This window comes from Nycticebus coucang, chromosome 10 (assembly GCF_027406575.1).
Source record: "Nycticebus coucang isolate mNycCou1 chromosome 10, mNycCou1.pri, whole genome shotgun sequence".
NCBI lineage: Eukaryota > Metazoa > Chordata > Mammalia > Primates > Lorisidae > Nycticebus > Nycticebus coucang.
Window position 1 is genome coordinate 117,804,011 of NC_069789.1, and position 19,359 is coordinate 117,823,369.

General features: G+C 47.3%; 1 protein-coding gene across 3 annotated transcripts in view; it reads right to left on the reverse strand.

Annotated features, from left to right (window-relative positions):
- Positions 1-19,359, reverse strand: part of BICRA (BRD4 interacting chromatin remodeling complex associated protein) — a 95,491-nt gene that overhangs the window by 25,665 nt on the left and 50,467 nt on the right. The window contains exons 1-5 of one of the 3 annotated variants that reach the window (XM_053604726.1): positions 12,004-12,462; positions 4,843-4,943; positions 2,731-2,776; positions 2,598-2,640; positions 289-354 (exon numbers count right to left, since the gene is read on the reverse strand). In XM_053604726.1, the coding sequence (XP_053460701.1) occupies positions 289-354; positions 2,598-2,640; positions 2,731-2,771 (150 nt within the window). In that variant the 5' untranslated portion in view covers positions 2,772-2,776; positions 4,843-4,943; positions 12,004-12,462. Of the gene's footprint in view, positions 1-288; positions 355-2,597; positions 2,641-2,730; positions 2,777-4,842; positions 4,944-12,003; positions 12,463-19,359 lie in introns of those variants that run through there. The other 2 variants (XM_053604724.1, XM_053604727.1) reach the window with 2 other exon arrangements.

Genomic DNA, 19,359 nt, shown 5'->3' on the forward strand with positions numbered 1-19,359 from the left:
TTGGGGACCCTCACCAGCTCCTTCTGCAAGGACTTGGCCACCTTTACCCACATCACTGACCCCCTACCAGGGTCTGCCACCTCTGCTCTCTCCTGCACAATCAGGGTACTCTTGCAGCCATGGTCCCAGCTGCCAACCATGAGCTTCCAGTGACTGTCCCCTGCCCTCCTCTTGCCCAAGCCTCTCAGGAAGACAAGCCCAAGCCTCCCCTCTGACCTCCAGGGCCTCCCTCCCACTGGCTGCCTTCACAGACTACTTGGGTAATGACTGGGAGCCATGGCCACTTACCCCAGGACCTTCATAGAAGGCACTTTGGGCCTCCCCAGGATTATCCAGGAGGTCATCACTGTCGAGCTGCAATGAGACCCACCCCCACCCAAGATCAAAGTCAGCAGTCTAGGTCCATGCTCTAGAGCAGAAATCAGTTTAGGGTTACTCAGGGCAAACAGACAAGGGGTAAAATGGAAAGGGTTGGAGGCACAGCAAACTCTGTCCCCAGAAAAAAGGCCCCAAAGAAAAACGGCCTCAAAGAAACCCAAGGTGCCCCCAACACCATGTCCCCTAGGCTGGTCTCTGAAGCTTGCCTGATGTGCCTGCCTTGAACTTGAGAATCCTGCCTCTATACCCTTGCCCAAGCTGCACCCTTTGCCTTGGCCCCTGTGTCTCTTTGGCAGCACATCCACACATGCCTCCTCCTCCCAACAACTGTTTGCCCCCACCTCTTTTTTTTTGTTGTTGTTTTGAGACAGAGTCTCACTATGTCACCCTCAGTAGAGGACCGCAGCGTCACAGCTCACAGCAACCTCAAACTCTTGGGCTTAAGCAATTCTCTTGCCTTAGCCTCCCAAGTAGCTGGGACTACAGGTACCCGCCACAATAACTGGCTATTTTGTTGTTGTTGTCGTTGTTTAGCAGGCCTGGGTGGGGTTCGTACTCACAAGCCTTGGTGTATGTGGCCGGTGCCCTAAACCACTAAGCTACAGGCACCGAGCCTGCTCACCCCTTCTTAATAACTGCTCTTCTCTCCACGCAGTCCAGCGCCTGGTATGCCTCTCCATCTAGGTGCCTAGCACACCCATACTGTGCCCATCTCTGGGAGGGCAGGGACCTGCTCTGACTTCCAGGGCACCTTCAACACCCAGAACAGACCCTGGACTGCACATATACACCCAGTGAACATCTGTCTGTGGCTGAGGCCTCCCTAATTTCTTCAACTGGATTTCTCTCCACAACCCCAATTTCTATCTCCAATATTACCACCTGGACTTCTGGCATCTGCCCCAAACTCTCAACCTCAGAAAATAGCACCATAATCCACTCAGTTGCTCAGGTCAAAATCCAGGAGTCATTCGGGACACACTCTCTCCCTCAACATCTAATCCATCAGCAAGTCTAGTTGATTCTACCTCTCAAACAGATCCCAAATCCAGTGTCTCACACATGATCCACTGCCTACACAGTGGCCCAGCCACCATCATCCTACCGCACTCACCTCTTACTCTACAAATTATTTGATACTCCTTGTGGAATTCAAGTCCCATTTGGAGGGCGGGACTAGGTCACTGAAGGCACTGTGGCTTCCACCTTGCTGGGAAGAACAGCTGCAATGTCGTGAGGACACTTCAGCAGCACTATAGACAGGCCCACATGGTGAGCAACTGAGGCTTTCTGCCAACAGCCACAGGAATGAGTCACCATAGAGGCACATCTGTCAGCTACAGACCTTCAGATGACTGCAGTCTCAGTCCACATCTTGACAACAACCTCAGAGTCCCTCAGCTGGAACCACTCAGCTAAGCTATTCCCAGATTCCTGACCCCCAGACGCTGTGAGAGCTGTGATAACTGTTTAAGTCAATACATGTTTGGAGACTCTCTTACACAGCCATAGATAATTAATACAACTCCTCAGAGCTCAATAGACTTCTTTCATTCCCCCACTTAGTGCCATTCTCCAGGGAACAAACTGAATATGACCTTCTCCTGCTTAAGAACCTATCAGAACTGCCTGATTTTGATTTTCACAATGAAAATCAAAACTCTTCTATCAAGGTCTTCCAGGGCTGCATAATCTGGTGACTTCTGTCTACTACTATCTCACCTCCTACTAGTTTCCCCTTCAGTTCAGCCCCACCAGCTTTCTTTCTGTTCCTTGTGCCTGCCAAACTCTTTTCCCTCTCTGCACTTGTTCTTCCTCCTACCGGAAACATTGTGGCATTTCGTTCTGCAGGTCTCACCTTCAGTGTTACCTCCTTAGGGTCACTCTTTCTGACCAAACTGCACCCCATGCATTTTTTTTAAACCTTTTTTTGTTGTGCAAGTGACATTATTATTTTTTACCATTCTCAGCATGGTGCTTTTCACCATTACCATTATCAGTTACTAGTTTCTTTGTTCACCAAAGAGACATATATGGTAATGAGGGCAGGGGCTGACCATCAGCTTTGCTCACTGCCATAACTTCAGTGCCTGGTTCATATAGAAGGCCCGGCACAGATGTCCACTGAATCAAGGTGATATATCTCTCACTATTTCTCACATCTAATCATGCCCCCCATACCCCCAGTGGGGAATGCCTCTCCCTGCTCCAGGACTTACCTTCTCAGATCCATGCAGGAAGTCATTGAGGGCCTGAGGGTCACTGGAAAAAAGACAAGAAGAGATACTGAGGAGGTAAGGAGCTGGGGAGGGGTGGGCAGGGAAGGGCGGGAGTGGGAAGCCCATTACTCACCAAATCACGTCTAGTAAGCATCTCCCATCCTCATCATCCATCGCCACTGGATGGGGTGGGGTCAGGAAGAGGGTGAGGGAGACAAGGTTAGATTTCTGCAGCTTGCCCAGCCCCCTCCCTTCAGGGGAGCCCCCTGGAGGGGTCAGAGTTTCTCCTCCCTTGAGTCCAAGGGGCGGATGGGGGTGAGGTACACCTCCCAGGTGTCTTCCCAAAAACTCCTGACTGGGGACAGCTTCCTTTCCCTCCCTTCCCCAACCCAAACTCCCCCAGCACTTGAAGATGATGCTAATGATGACGACGATGATGGTATCAACCAGGACTAAGTGAGCCTTGGTTGTGTGCTTCACACACATTTAACTAAATGGAGCCTCCTGGTACCCATGATGGGGGCCTGCCATCCCCATTTTGCAGATGAGTGACTAGAGGTACTGAAACAGTCACCCTCCATCTCCAGTAAGTAGGCAGCTGAGCCAGGTGTGAGCCGAGGGAGTGGCTCCTGAGCCCAAGCTCTTCACCACCAGGCTGCCCTGCCTCCCTGCACACAGGGCCCCACCCAGGCTGGGTGTGGTATGAGGGGTGGAGGGAAGGAAGGGACAAGCGAGCAAGAAAGGCCATATGGCTTAAGGCTCTGGGCTTCTCTGGAAGACGAGTATGGGGTGGTTCCTGAGAAGGAAGGGTGGGGGGGAGCTGAGGCAGAAGCAAAGGAGAGATACCATAAGGACAGGCACTCTGAACCTAGAAGCCACTGGCGGTGGGTGAGTCTCACTGTCAGAATGATGAGGATGAGGACGGCTAACGTTTGCTGAGTGCTTGCCATGTGCCAGGCACCATCTAAGCACCTCACCAACGTTAGCTTGTTTGACTCTCATGGAAGGGATATTGCCAGTCCCACTTCATACCCAAGGAAACTGATGCTCTTTACCATCTGCCCATTCAGGCTTCCCTCCCTCCATTCATTCATCTCTCCAACCTTCCAAACGTCCCTCCATCCATCTACCTACCCATCCCTCTCTTCCTCCAGCCTTACCACACCGCCATCCACCCATCTTTCCCTTCTGCCAAATACCCGAACCAATCCATCCTTCCATCCACCCATCCTCCCAATGATTCCCACACCCTCTCCCAACCTCTCCCCCAGCATACTCAGGTGTTTCCAAGCCCTTAGCCCCAGCTGAACTTCCCTAATAGGGACCTCCTAATTGCCACCCCTAACTCCCAAATCCTCAGGTGCTCTGTGACATAATGAAGAGTCTCACACAAGGACCTCCCACAGTAGGTTAGGGGTCTTTTCTAAGCAGTGCTGTGAGGAATCTGGTGAATATTGCTTTTTTTTTTGTAGAGACAGAGTCTCACTTTATGGCCCTAGGTAGAGTGCTGTGGCCTCACACAGCTCACAGGAACCTCCAACTCCTGGGGTTAAGGGATTCTCTTGCCTCAGCCTCCCGAGCAGCTGGGACTACAGGCGCCCGCCACAACGCCCGGCTATTTTTTGGTTGCAGTTTGGCCAGGTTCAGGTTTGAACCCGCCACCCTCGGTATATGGGGCCGGTGCCTTACCGACTGAGCCACGGGCGCCGCCCTGAATCTGGTGAATATTAAAGCACACAACCTCTTGCCAGAAATACACACATGGGTGAAGAATGTTACACACAGTTCCCCAGGGCACATGGATACCCCTCCTGTTTGTAGCAAAAACACTTATGTCCCTGGAGCCCCACACACCATGGGGACTGTCCCCAGAGAGGCCCCCCAGGCTCCTGCTGCTACATTGGAGGTGGTGAGGATGGGCTCTCATCTGCTCTGTTCCTCTGCCCTGCCATGCTTCCTTCTCCCTGTACTCCCAGGTCTGTAGCCTATGAGTCCCTGCCCTTCATAACCAGCCCACAGAAGGCACAAAAAGGTAAGATGAGCAAAGAATCTGGAGGAAAGGGGTAGGGGAGAGACCCTCCTGGCAGTGGCATGACCCAGAAGCCCAGGCAGGAGAGAGAAGAGCTGAACCAGGCTCTCCCAAAAAGGAATGTTCCTTCCTCATCCAAGGGCCAAGGGGAGTCCCAGGGAGGTGGGATGAGGACAACTGCCCTCCAGGAATGAACTGGGATCCTTCCCTGGTTACCTGCGCTACAAACGAATCATGAAGGGAAGGAGGGGCTGTCCACTCCAGGTCTATGCGGGGCCCCCAGCTGGGGACTTGAAGAGGGTCCTTTCGGGGGCCAGCTGCGGAGACAGAATGAGAAAGAGAGACTGTGAGTGAGAACACTGGTGATAAGGAAGAAGACATCAATGGCGGCGCCTGTGGCTCAAGGAGTAGGGCGCCGGTCCCATATGCCGGAGGTGGCGGGTTCAAACCCAGCCCCGGCCAAAAATCACAAAAAAAAAAAAAAAAAAAAGAAAAAGACATCAAGACAGAGATACACAGAGTCTCATGCCTGTAACCCTAGCATGCTGGGAGGCCAAGGCAGGTGGATCGCCTGAGCTCAGGAGTTTGAGACTAGCCTGAGCAAGTCTTACTAAAAATAGAAAAACTAGCCAGACATTGTGGTGGGTGCCTGTAGTCCCAGCTACTCAGGAGGCTGAGGCAAGAGGATCACTTTAGCCCAAGAGTTTGAGGTTACTGTGAGCTATGATGCCACAGTACTCTACCCAGGGCAACAGACTGAGACTCTTATCTCAAAATAAATAAACAAACAGATTAAAAAACAATTAAAAAAAAAAAGACACACTGGTTGGGTGCCTATAGCTCAGTAGTTAGGGTGCCGGCCACATACACCAGGGCTGGTGGGTTCAAATCCAGCCCGGGCCTGCTAAACAATAACAACTGCAACAAAAACAACAAAAAAAATAGCCAGGCGCCTGTAGTCCCAGCTACTTGGGAGGCTGAGGCAAGAGAATCGCTTAAGCCCAACAGTTAGAGTTTACTGTGATCTGTGATGCCACAGTACTCTACCGAGGGTGACAAAGTGAGACTCTCTCTCAAAATAAATAAATAAATAAAATAAAAGACACACGATATGGGGGGACACAGTGGGGAGGTGGACTAAGGGGAGAGGAGGAGAGAAGACAAAGAGAGGGTTGGAAAGACAATGTTAAAATGGAAGTAAGAAAGGAAAGGACAAAATGCAAGCTTGAAATCACACAGAACATGGTATATAGCACATGCATACAACATACTGCAGCATATAAATGACACTACATCGTTCACTGGCACTTCTGTCCAATAAAACACAGCCAATCATTGCTATTTGCAAAACCAATGGGAACACTGAGTCAGCCAATCCTGAGCCCCTGCTCCTAAGGAAATGCAGGGCTAGGTCCGGCCAACCTCTGGACACAATGTTCTCATCAACCAATCAATGCATTGCCTGGTTGTATGTGTATTTTGGTTTAAAGACACCTTTTTTAACACACATTGTTGATTCCTTTACAGTGAGCTCACAGCCAGCAGGACGATAATTCCCACCTGAATGACACTTCTCCAATACGCACATTTTCTCATGTGACAGCCTTCCTGCCCTTCCACACTATGCTTGCAAGCTATTTGGTTAAGTAACCAATGAAAAGCGCAAAGATGTGAAAAATGTGGTACGCAATAAATCAGTGATTTTCAACCACAGCATACTATGAAAATTTTTGAAGAGCATCAATTAAATTATTTTCTTTTCTTTTTTTTTGAGACAGAGTCTCACTTTATCATCCTTGGTACAGTGACGTGGTGTCACAGCTCACAGCAATCTCCAACTCTTGGGCTTAAGTGATTCTCCTGCCTCAGCCTCCCAACTAGCTGGGACTATAGGCGCCCGCCACAATGCCTGGTTATTTTTTTGTTGCAGTTTGGCCAGGGTGGGGTTTGAACCCACCACCTTCGGTATATGGGGCCGGCACCCTACCCACTGAGCCACAGGCACTGCTCAATTAAATTATTTTCAAAAGAAGTTCAAAGCACACTAAGTATATTCTTTTTATTACTCCTTTCTTGATCAACATAATTTAAGTGTGCTGCAGAAGTTTAACTATAGGTTCGAATGTGCTGTAAGATAAAAAGGCTGAAAACACTGCAATAGATTGTGAAAAGGACACTAGTTTGCAACATGAGCTGAAATGAGAAAACGGAGGGTCGCCTTGTTTCACCTTGGCTGGGAATGTGCAAGTTGGGCAGCCCAGTGTGTTTCACTGCTCTACATACTTCTGCAACTGACTAGGAAGGCATCATTTAGGAGTTACAAAGGTTAGTGAGTAGGTGAATTCGCAAATGCAGACTCTATGAAGCATAAGGATAATAAGGATAATCATGAGGTCACAGGCCCTCTATGTGCTGGGCATTGGCTTAAGTACTCCGTGTATTATTAACTCATTTCACCTCCGCTAAATCTCTACACAGCAGGTGCTTTTGTTATCAGTATTCTGTAGATAAGGAGCCAGGGCAGAGGTTAGTAATATGTCCAAGATCTCGCAAGCAGTATGGGGCCAGACTAGAATCTCAGCCTTAACAGGCCCACTCCAGAGGCCCCGCCTTTAACCACCACCCCACAGATGATCCTTTCATTGTGATATATATTTTTTCTCCATTTATTTATTTTTTAAGAGATGAGGTCTTCCTATGTTGTCCAAGCTGGTCTTCAATGCCTGGCCTCAAGTGATCCTCCCAACTTAGGCCTCCCAAAATACTGGGATTACAGGCCTGAGCCACTGTGCCTGCCCTTGTCGTGATAGTTCTTTTTTAAGATCTAAAGCAGGGCGGCACCTGTGGCTCAGTGAGTAGGGCGCTGGCCCCATATACCGAGGACGGTGGGTTAAAAAACCTGGCCCTGGCCAAACTGCAACAACAACAACAACAACAAAAAAAAGCCGAGCGTTGTGGCGGGCGCCTGTAGTCCCAGCTACTCAGGAGGCTGAGGCAAGAGAACTGCCTAGCCCAGGAGTTGGAGGTTGCTGTGAGCTGTTGACACCACGGCACTCTACCAAGTGAATGAAGGAGACTCTGTCTCAAAGAAAAAATAAAAAAAGATCTGAAGCAAATATGGCAAAAATGTTATAATACTATCAAGAGGCAAGGTGACAGGGGTGTGCATGTCTTTGTTATCATTTTATGAACGACTAGGGGGGGCTTCAGATTTGAAAAAGCAATAAAGAGACAGGTGTGGAAGAGGGAGGAAGGAATGGTGGCTGACACTGAAGAGCTCAAAAAAAAAGGAAATTTAAAAAAGGCAGGGTACAATGACTCATGCCTATAATTCTAGCACTTCTGGAGGCTGAGGTAGGAGGATCACTTGAGCTCAGGAATCCAAGACCAGCCAGTGCAGTATAGCAAGATGCCATCTCTACAAAAAAAAAAAAAAAAAAAGAAGAAAAGAAAAAGAAAGAAAGAAAAGAAAAGAAAAATTAGCCTTGCATGGTGGTTTTGTGCCCACAGTCTCAACTACTCCAGAGGCCAAGGCAGGGGTTTGTTTGAACCCAAGAGATTGAGGCCGCAGTGAGCTATGATGACTCCACTGCCCTCTAGGTCAGGCAACGGACTTCTCAAAACAAACGCACAAACTAAGAGGAAGGAACTGAAGTGGAGAGCAGCTTCCCCTCTTCCTCTCATGTCCCCAGACCCTAGAAAGATCTAGAAGGCCCTGGAACACAGGATTGTTTCCACCTGAAATCTGGGTGCACTGCTCCTGGCCTGGAAGCATTTACAGGCTCCCTACATGGCTTCAAGTTCATTCCTTCCTCCTCCCAGTCTGGGTGTGGTCCAACCTCTGTAAATTTCAGACCTGCAGAATTAGAAACAGGAGCGGTGTGTTTTCTGAACAGGGCTTCTCCAAACAGGATCGGAGGGAGAATTTTGAGGGTGAGGCTCTAGAGTTCTCTGTGAGAATTTTTTGTGTTTTCACCCTGATGGCAACATTAAAGAAATGAAAGGAGAACTTCCTGGGAAGAAGGAAAATGTTCTTCATTGTCACCCAGATGTGGGTTACTTGAGTGTCCAAAATTTAACACCTCAGATTTGTGTATTTCTTTTTCTTTTTTTTTTTTTTTTTTGTAGAGACAGAGTTTCACTTTATTGCCCTCCGTAGAGTGCTGTGGCGTCACACAGCTCATAGCAACCTCCAACTCCTGGGCTTAGGCGATTCTCTTGCCTCAGCCTCCCGAGCAGCTGGGACTACAGGCGCCCGCCACAACGCCCGGCTATTTTTTGGTTGCAGTTTGGCCGGGGCTGGGTTTGAACCCGCCACCCTCGGTATATGGGGCCGGCGCCCTGCTCACTGAGCCACAGGCGCCACCCAGATTTGTGTATTTCAATGCATATACATTTTACTTTAAAAATACAGTAAAAGGGCAGTGCCTGGTTCCTGTGACACCACAGCACTCTACCGAGGGTGACAAAGTAAGACTCTGTTTCAAAAAATAAATAAATAAAAATAAAAATAAAAATACAGTGAAAAAGATAATCCTGGAGAGGTAGTGAGTGGATGAAACAAGAACAGCAGGTTGTTGAAAACTGTTAAAGCAGGTGATAGGTACCTGGGGGCTTTGTTATACTGTTTTGTCTACTTGATATATTTTAGAAAGTTTCCACAATGAAAAGAAAAAAATATGTTAATAATAGTCCCCAGCTTCTCAACCTAATGCTGTTTGCCACTTGTCACCCCTTATGTGGTTTTGGAAGAGTTAATGGATCATATGCTTTAGCTAGGAGTTATGGACATGGTCCTAATGAAACTGATTCAAGGCACTGAGTCTCCTGAATCCTTCCAACTGCCCTGATATATATATAGTTTTTGACACATAGTTTCACTTGATGTCCCTTGGTAGAGTGCTGTGGCATCTTAGCTCACAGCAACCCCAAAACTCTTGGGTTCAAGAGATCCTCTTGCCTCAGCCTCCCAAGTAGCTGGGACTACAGGCGCCTGCCACAACACCCAGCTACTTTTTAGAGATGGGATCTTGCTCTGGCTCAGGCTGGTCTCAAACCTGTGACCTCAAGCAATCCACCCACTTCGATCTCCCAAGTGCTAGGATCACAGGAGTGAGCCACTGTGCCCAGCCCCCCAACTGCCCTGATATTACCCCATTTTCCAGATGCGATAAAGGAGACTTGAAAAGAGCAGGTGTGGGGACACTACAGAGCAAACTCCATGTGACTATGTGCACTGGGCTCACGACATGTTTTGCAGCTTCCAGCCAGTAGGCAAAGGGTGCCTTCAAAGACATAAATGGACCCACCAACTGTTGAAAGAGAATTCGAACACTGTCTGGGTAGCTAATGATACTAAGGAATCATGATTAAAGTTCTAAATATAATAACAACATCATTTTATATTTTTATTTAAAGGGTTCCTGCCCTTTACAGATACATCCTGAAATATTTAGTGGTGAAATTACAGACTACCTGCAATTTACTGCAAAACAATATAGTGAAGGGGGCACAACGACCTGTGCTGTCAAATATAGTTGCCACTAATCACATGTAGCTATGTACATTTAATTAAAGTTAATTAAAATTAAATGACATTGGGACAAAAGATTTGAAGAGACATTTCTCTAAAGAAGACACACCACAGTCAATAAGCATATAAAAAGATGCTCGGTATCACTAATCATTAGGGAAATACAATCAAAACTATAATGAATCAAGTAAAATGAAAACGTCAAACTCATTAGATGGCTATCATAAAAAAAAACCAACAACAAAAAACAGAAAACAGCAAATATTGGCAAGGAGATGGAGAAACTGGATCGCCTGTGCACTGCTGGTGGGAATACACAACATACGATGGAGTAGCCATCCGTGTTAATAGTAGAATTCCTCCATGATCCAACATGTCCAGAAAGCAGACTCCAAAAGAAATGCTGGTAGTAGCATTATTTTTTTACAATTACTAACCAGTAGAAGCAGGCCATGAGTGGTGGCTCACACCTATAAACCTAACGAGCGCTCTGGGAGGCCAGGCAGCTGGAGCCTAGCCTGAGCAAGATCAAAACCCCCATCTCTACTAAAAAATAGAAAAGTAGCTGGGCACTGTGGTGGGCGCCTATAGTCCCAGCTACTCAGGAGGCTGACGCAAGAGGATCTCTTGAGCCCAGGAATTTGAGGTTGCTGTTAGCTATGATGCCATAGCGCTCTACCCAGGGCAACAGCGTGAGATTGTCTGAAAAAAAAGGTAGAAGCAACTCAAATGTCCACTGACATAGGAAGAGATAAATGTGGCACATACATGCAACTCAATTAAGGAGGAAAGTTTTGGCTCATATTACAAGATGGATGAATTTTGAGGACATTATGCGAAGGGAAATAAGTCAGTCACAAAAAGACAAATCCTGTACCAGTGGTTCTCAACCTTCCTAATGCTGCTACCCTTTAATACATTCCTCATGTTGGCTTGTCGCCTGTGGCTCAAGTGGCTAAGGCGCCAGCCACGTACACCGGAGCTGACGGGTTCGAATCCAGCCCGGGCCTGCCAAACAACAGTGACAGCTACAACCGAAAAACAGCAGGGCGTTTTTCGGACTATAGCCTGTAGTCCCAGCTACTTGGGAGGCGGAGGCAGGAGAATCCCTTGAGCCCAGGAGTTGGAGGTTGCTGTGAGCTGTGATGCCACTGCACTCTACCTAGGGTGACAGCTTGAGGCTCTGTCTCAAAAAAAAAAAAAATACATTCCTCATGTTGTGGTGACCCCCCAACCATAAAATTATTTTCGTTGCTACTTCATAACTGTAATTTTGCTACTGTTACGAATCGTAATGTAAATATCTGATATGCAGGATGGGCTTAGGTGACCCCTGTGAAAGGGTCGTTCGACCCCTAAAGGGGTCGCGACCCACAGGTCGAGAACCACTGTCCTATACGATCTCACTTATATCATGTACCTAGAAACAGAAAACAGAATGGTAGTTGCCAGGGCCAGGGGCGAGGGGGAAACAGGGAATTAGTATTTAATGGGTACAGAGTTTCATTGGAAAAATGAAAAGAATTCTGGCGATAAATGATGGTGATGGCTGCCCAACAACATGAATTAACTACCATTGAACCACATGCTTAAAAATGAGTAAGCTGGTAAATTCTATGTTCTGTGTATTTTACCACAATAAAAAATGACTGGGGGAAAAGGGCAATTAGGAACATCAAAGTTAAAAAGGTACTTAAAGTTGAAAAATTTAATGAAATTAGACATTTAGTTCTCAGTCATGCTAGCCACATTCCAAGTGTTCAATAGCCACATGGGGCTGGTAGCTGCTGGAGTGGGTGAGTAGATCCGGGACATTTCTTCTTTTTTTTGAGACTGAGTCTCACCTTGTCACCCTCAGTAGAGTACCATGGCGTCACAGCTTACAGCAACTTCAAACACCTGGGCTCAAGCCATTCTCTTGCCTCAGGCTTCCAAGTAGCTGGGACTACAGGCACCTGACCCAATGCCTGGCTATTTTTAGAGACGGGGTCTCGCTCTTGCTCAAGCTGGTCTCGAACCTGTGAGCCCAGGCAATCCACGCCTCTCAGCTTCCCAGAGTGCTAGGATTACAGGCATGAGCCGCCACACCTGGCCTGATTTGGAACATTTCTATCAGGATAGGTAGTTCCACTGGACAGCATGGGTCTGCAAGAGTGGGGAGAAAATGAACAGTGGTGGGGTTGGTTCCTAGTGGGGCTGCGGGCACACGTGTTTTATTATTCTACTTATTGTACATTTGAAATTTTCTATAATAAAACAATTTTATTTAAATTCACTATTGGTCAGGTATGAGGGGGCTTATGCCTATAATCCTAGTACTCTGGGAGGCCTACGAGGGAGGATACATTGAACTTAGGAGTTTAAAGACTAGCCTGAGCAAAAGCAAGATCCTGTCCCTACTAAAAATAGAAAAAATAACTGGATATGTGGTGGGCGCCTATAGTCCCAGGTACTTGGGGCACTGAAGCAGGAGGATCACTTTAGCCTAGAAGTTTGAAGCTGCTATGAGGTATGATGCCAGGGCACTCTACCAAGGGCATAGTAGAATGAGACTCTCTCAAAAACAAACAGGCTTGGTGCCTGTAGCTCAGTGGTTAGGGTGCCAGCCACAAACACCAGGGCTGGCAGGTTCGAACCCGGCCCGGGCCTACTACACAACAATGACAACTACAACAAAAAAATAGCTGGGCATTGTGGCAGACACCTATAGTCCCAGCTACTTGGGTGGCTGAGGCAAGAGAATCGCTTAAGCACAAGAGTTAGAGGTTGCTGTAAGCTGTTACACCACAGCACTCTACCCAGGTCAACATAGTGAGACTCTGTCTCAAAAACAAACAAATAGGCTTGGTGCCTGTAGCTCAGTGGGGAGGGTGCCAGCCACATGCACTGGAGCTGGCGGGTTTGAATCCAGCCCAGGCCTGCCAAACAACAGTGACAACTACAACCAAAAAACAGCAGGGCATTGTGGAGGGCGCCTATAGTCCCAGCTACTTGGGAGGCTGAGGCAAGAGAATTGCTTAAGCCCAAGAGTTTGAGATGGCTGTGAGCTGTGATGCCATAGCACTCTACCAGAGGAGACAGCTTGAGACTCTGTCTCAAAAAAAAAAAATAAATAAATAACAACAAACAAACAAAACTTCACTATCAAATACCATTCATCTGTCTGATGGTTTAGTTGTGTACTGTCTGTCTCTCCTACCAGAATGTCAGCCCTACCAGGGCAAGGAATTCTGTCTGTTTTGTGCCCTGTGAGAGCTCCAGAGCCTGCATGGTGTGTGGCATACAGTAGATCAGCATTTCTGAAATGAATGAATGAATTCAAAGAGGAAGTTCAACAGATCCAGTCATTTATTCAAGAGGCAGCCTGCTGAAAGGGGCATTTATTAAGCCCCTACTGTGAGTGTGGTATGGGAGGCGCTAAGGATAGTCAACCACAAAAGCAGACCTAGTCCTTGGCCTTGGAGAGCATAGCCAGGGATGGCATTAGGGACCCTTCCTCTGTCCCCAGACATTTTTGAAAGCTTTTGAAAAAGTGGCTAGGCTGGGGGTGGGAGAGTCCGAAATTAGTGTACAGAGTTACCAATCCAAAACTGTCAAAGTACCCCTCAGCAAGCATTGGTAGGTCCCTTCCTGTGAAAGATTCTACTTCCTGCAGGCATGGCCACAGGAGTGGACATCCTGTATCCCTTCAGAGCAGAAGCTTTATGAGGCAACACATGGTCCACTCAAGTCCCAGAACAGGATGGACATAAGGACAGAGCCATAATCAATCCACAAGCAAGAAACAAACCTCTGTGAGCCACTGTGACCAGGCCCTGCTTGTTACTGCAGCATAAGGCAACCAACACTGATGGGGACACCCTGAAGAGCTCAGCACCCTGAATGCCAGATTCCTCTAGATCCCTGGCGAAGTGGAAATAATGGCACAGCACATTTCACAGAAACAGAGACTCAACACACTTGCTCCGAACCACAATGTGGGGCAAGAATTCGAACTCAGACCTTGTGTTTCTGAAAACCTCATTCTTCACCACCATGCTATAAAAAGCAGGGAAGGCTGGGCCTGAAAACCACAAGCAGCACTAGAGAACAGTGATGATGCAACAATGACACAGTGTCCTTCCAGAAAATCGTGTGAATTCCTCCTCCACTTATAATGCAATCAGAGTTTTGCGCTGTCATCAGGAGTTGTATGGAAGCCAGGCTGCCTAGCAGGATACAGAATTAAAAGTCTCTGCTAAGCTCCAGAAACAGGCTAATTTTAATTTCCCAATGCGAATTTGAGTAACCCTCAGGTTACTTGCAAGTAATCAAAATGAAAGTCTACAAAACCGTATCATTCACTGACAGGAAGTGAAGATGATGTGGCAAACTCTACTTGTTGCTTTCCCAAAGCGTTTCCCCATTTCTCCGCCTCCCTTGCTCACAGAAGCTTGATGCTGTGAGGGTAACACTTGCCAAGTCTAAGATGTAAACAAAGACAGTTCTGAGCCAGTCTTTTCCAAACTATGGGTTACGCCTCTGAAGTCTGTGAAATCAAATTAGCAGATTGTGACCAGGGATTTCTTTAGAAAAGTAAATACTACGGAGTAACATGGAATGAAAATATGAAAGTATATCACACACAGTAAGAGTAAGTATTATTTTGTGAAATTGATCTCAATGATGTGCATCTGTATACATAATATAAACAAACAAATATATTGTGTACTGTAAGCTGTGGTCAACTTAAGAGAGCCTTAAAATAATTAATTGCACTAAACCAAGGGCACTCCTATCTTCTTTATCAAAAACTCCCTTTTCCCCTATAATCCTAGCACTCTGGGAGGCTGAGCTGGGTGGATTACTTGAGCTCAGGAGTTCGAGACCAGACTGAGCAAGAGACTCCATCTCTAAAAACCAGCTGGGCGTTGTGGCAGGTGCCTGTAGTCTTAGCTACTCAGGAGGCTAAGGCAAGAGAAACGCTTGAGTCCAAGAGTTTGAGGTTGCTGTCAGCTATGATACCATAGTATTCTACAGAGGGCAACAAAGTGTGCCTCTGTAAAGAAAGAAAGAAAAGGAAGGGAGGGAGGGAGGGAAAGAAAGGAAAGAAAAGAAAAAGAAACGAAAGAAACTCACTTTCCTAGCCTCCCTTATAGCTAGCGCAGCCACAGTTCTGCATATAATAAAAGTCAAAGTATACAGACTCGGGTTCTGCTCAATGAGATTTTCTGGGAGAACTCTGGGAGACCTTTCCAGAAAACGAAAACACAGTTTCTCCAGAAAGAAAGTCTTTGGTCCCAGTTTCCAACTTAGAATATAATTGAGATGACTAGAGCTGTGGCAGCCATTTTGCAACCATGAGGCAACAACCCTGAGGCTGATAAGCCCACCTGCAGAGGAGGGATGTTGGGAGGAAAAAAGGCTGGGTTCTTAATAACTCTTCATGGGCTGCCGACCTTCAAACTTCTCAATCTTTACAGCTTAATCAACTATTTGTTTTTCTAGTATCTGCAGCCAAACACAACCAGACACAAAAGAGCTTCCATTTCTAGATATCTTTGCAACCCATCACAAGGATCATCACAGCGTATCATGGGTCAAAGATTGTACATTGCGAATCACTGATTGAGAAGAGAGGCCCAGCAAAATGGGAAAGGGCTGGTGAAAAGGGGATCTGAAACAAAGGCCATTGTGGTTGATTGCAAAAGCGACCAGCAATTCTTCTGCTTCCTGCTCCCATATTCTTTGTAGTTCTTTTTCTTTCTTTTCTTTCTTTTTTTTTTTTAGAGATAGAGTCTCACTTTATCGCTCTCTGTAGAGTGCCATGGTGTCACTGCGCACAGCAAACTCCAACTCCTGGGCTTAGGCGATTCTCTTGCCTCAGCCTCCCAAGTAGCTGGGACTACAGGAACCCGCTACATCCCCGGCTATTTTTTTGTTGCAGTTTGGCCTGGGCCGGGTTTGAACCCACCACCCTCGGTATATAGGGCCGGCACCCTACCCACTGAGCCACAGACACCGCCCCTTTGTAGCTCTTCTTATCAAGGGACAGGGTCTACTCTTCTACTCCTTGACTCTGGGCTGGCTTCTTGCCCTCCTTGGCTGACACAATGTGGTGGACATGATGTGTGTGTTTCTGAGCCTGGCACACTTCCACTCTTTGCCCAGTTGCCACATGAAGAAGCCCAGGCTAGCCTGCTGTGGACATGACCCTCATCCATGTCACCCCAGCTAACAGCCAGCCAAGACCTAGAAGCAGAGCCACCTAGCTGACCTAGGGCTCAGCACAGATTCCTCAGCCAAGAACAGAAGTACCCAGCTATGCCCAAGTCCAAATTCGAACCATTAGGACAAAGGTTTTGCTTTAAGTTGCTGTGGCAGACTCAATATTTTCCAAAGATGGCTACAACCATATATCTAATCCCACATGACCTTCTATAATGTGATCATGCTCATGGATTTTGTGAGTCAGGAATCTGACATGACACAGTGGGTCTCTGTACCTACTGTTAAAATACTTAGTCTTCCCTTGAAACGAGGAGCTTATGTGACTACTTCTATCAGTACAGTGCAACTGTGTGACTTCTGAGGCTAGGTCATTAAAGGAGATTCGAATTCAGTTTCTGCCCAACTTGCCCACCAAGACACTTACCTGCAAGCCTGGAGCTGCCATCCTAGAAGTCTGACTATTCTGAAGCTGCCCTGCTAGCCCTGGAGAAAACCACTAGGTGCTCTGGTTGACAGTCTTGCCTTCAGGTCACCCCAGCTCCAAAGCCAAGCATGTGTGTGAATGAGCTTTTACCCACAGCCTGAATCACCTCTAACCTTTGAGTCATCCCAACAAAGACCCCAGACATTGTGGAACAGAGACCCACTGTTTCATGTCAAACTCTTGACTCACAAAATCCATGCATGTAACACAATAGTTCCTTTAAGGCCTGCTACAATAATCTGTTAAACAGTAATAATAACCATAACAGCATCTAAGCGTTTGGGCTATTTATAATGTAGCAAGAGCTAACTGACACAGCTCTCTTTGATGACTAGGGACCAACCTTGATCCCACATCTGTTTCATCCAATTCTTACGCTTTCCCATCCTAAATCTCTGCAGGCTATCCCCTCCTCTCCATGACCACTATTCTAGCCCAAATGTAGGCCTCATCATTTCTCTTTTCACCTATCTATCCACCCAGCCTATGTTAACATTTACCTTGTTCACAAATGGCAGCAGCCATTGTTAAGCTACTCAAAAACATCTGGGCACGGTGGCGCATATCTGTAATTCCAGCAATTTGTGAGGCTGAGGTAGGAGGATCACTTGAGTCTAGGAGTTCAAAATCAGCCTGAACAATATAACAAGACCCTACCTCTACCTAAATAAAAAAAATTTAATGAGGGCGGCGCCTGTGACTCAGTCGGTAAGGCGCCGGCCCCATATACTGAGGCAAGAGAATCGCTTAAGCCCAGGAGTTGGAGGTTGCTATGAGCTGTGTGAGGCCACGGCATTCTACTGAGGGCCATAAAATGAGACTCTGTCTCTACAAAAAAAAAAAAAAAAAAAATTTAATGAAATGCTCAAAAATTCTTTACCAACAGGTAAAGAAATGCTATCCCAGGGTGGTGCCTGTGGCTCAGTGAGTAGGGCGCCGGCCCCATATACCAAGGGTGGTGGGTTTGAACCCGGCCCCAGCCAAAGTTCAACAAAAAATAGCTGGGCATTATGGTGGGCACCTGTAGTCCCAGCTATTCGGGAGGCTGAGGCAAGAGAATCATCTAGGCCCAGGAGTCAGAGGTTGCTGTGAGCTGTGACACCACGGCACTCTACTGAGGGCAATAAAGTGAGACTCAGTCTCTAAATAAATAAATTAAAATAATAAAACAGAAAAAAAAGAAATGCTCTCCCAAGCAGCCTTGGTACTTCTTTTTTTTTTTTTGAGACAGTCTTACTATATCACCCTTGGTAGAGTGCTATTGTGTCCCAGCTCACAGCAACCTCAAACTCTTGGGCTTAAGTGATTCTCTCGCCTCAGCCTCCCAAGTAGCTGGGACTACAGGTGTCTGCCACAGTGCCTGGTTATTTTTCTGTTGCAGTTGTCATTGTTGTTTAGCTGGACCGGGCCAGGTTCAAACCCGCCAGCGTGGGTGCATGTGACTGGTGCGGTAACCAGTGTGCTATGGGCGCAGAGCCGGTACTTCTTGTATTCCTGTCCCATGCTGGGCACTAAGATACAGCAGTGGTCAAAAGTAGGTGGCTACCTTCAATCAAAACATCAATCAAGCCACGCACAGAGTCTGTCTCCCCTGGCCTGTTCCCTGCAGGTTCTGTTCCTCTGTGCCAGCCACCAGGCTAACTCACCCAAAGCACAAGTCCAACCCCAGCATGGGAACCTTCCAAGGACTTCCTTGACATATGAGGTGGTCCAGGCTCTGTCCCATGTACCCTCAGCTTCCACCACCTCCCACTTCATCATCACAGCCAAGGTTGTTGAGCACTTACTAAGTGCCAGCTACTGTTTCAAGTGCTTCATCTTACTTCATTTTATTCTCGCAACAATGCTATAAGGCAAATGCCATTATTCTCATGGTCATTTCATAGATGAGGAAACTGAGGCAGAAAAGGGTCAAGTAACTTGCCCAAGGCCACCCGGTTAGCAGAATGGCCAAGCCAGGATTTGAACCCAGAATCAAATACCCAGGCCAGGAACTATATTGTGGTGCCAGCCTAGCCACCTCCCTGCCAGCCCACCCTACCAGGTATGTACTTCCTGCACTCCCCTTATGGGTACCCAGCTCCTCCAGTAGCCCAGCTGGGCCCTCTTCTCTTTTATTTATTTGTTTATTTATTTTGGTAGAGACAGAGTCTACTTTACCGCCCTCAGTAGAGTGCCATGACATCACAGGACTCACAGCAACCTCCAGCTCTTGGGCTTCTGCGATTCTCCTGCCTCAGCCTATAGAGCGGCTGGGACTACAGGCGCTTGCCACAACACCCAGCTATTTTTTTGTTGCAGTTCAGCCAGGGCTGGGTTTGAACCTGCCACCCTTGGTATATAGGGCCGGCACCCTACTCACTGAGCCACAGGCGCCACCCCCTCTTCTCTTACACTCTCCCAAAACACTGTAGATGAGTATGTTTCGTCTCTGCACCTTGGTCAGACAGGCAAATCCAATAATGCATTCCCGCCATGATATCTGGAAGTTAAGCTCTTATGATGC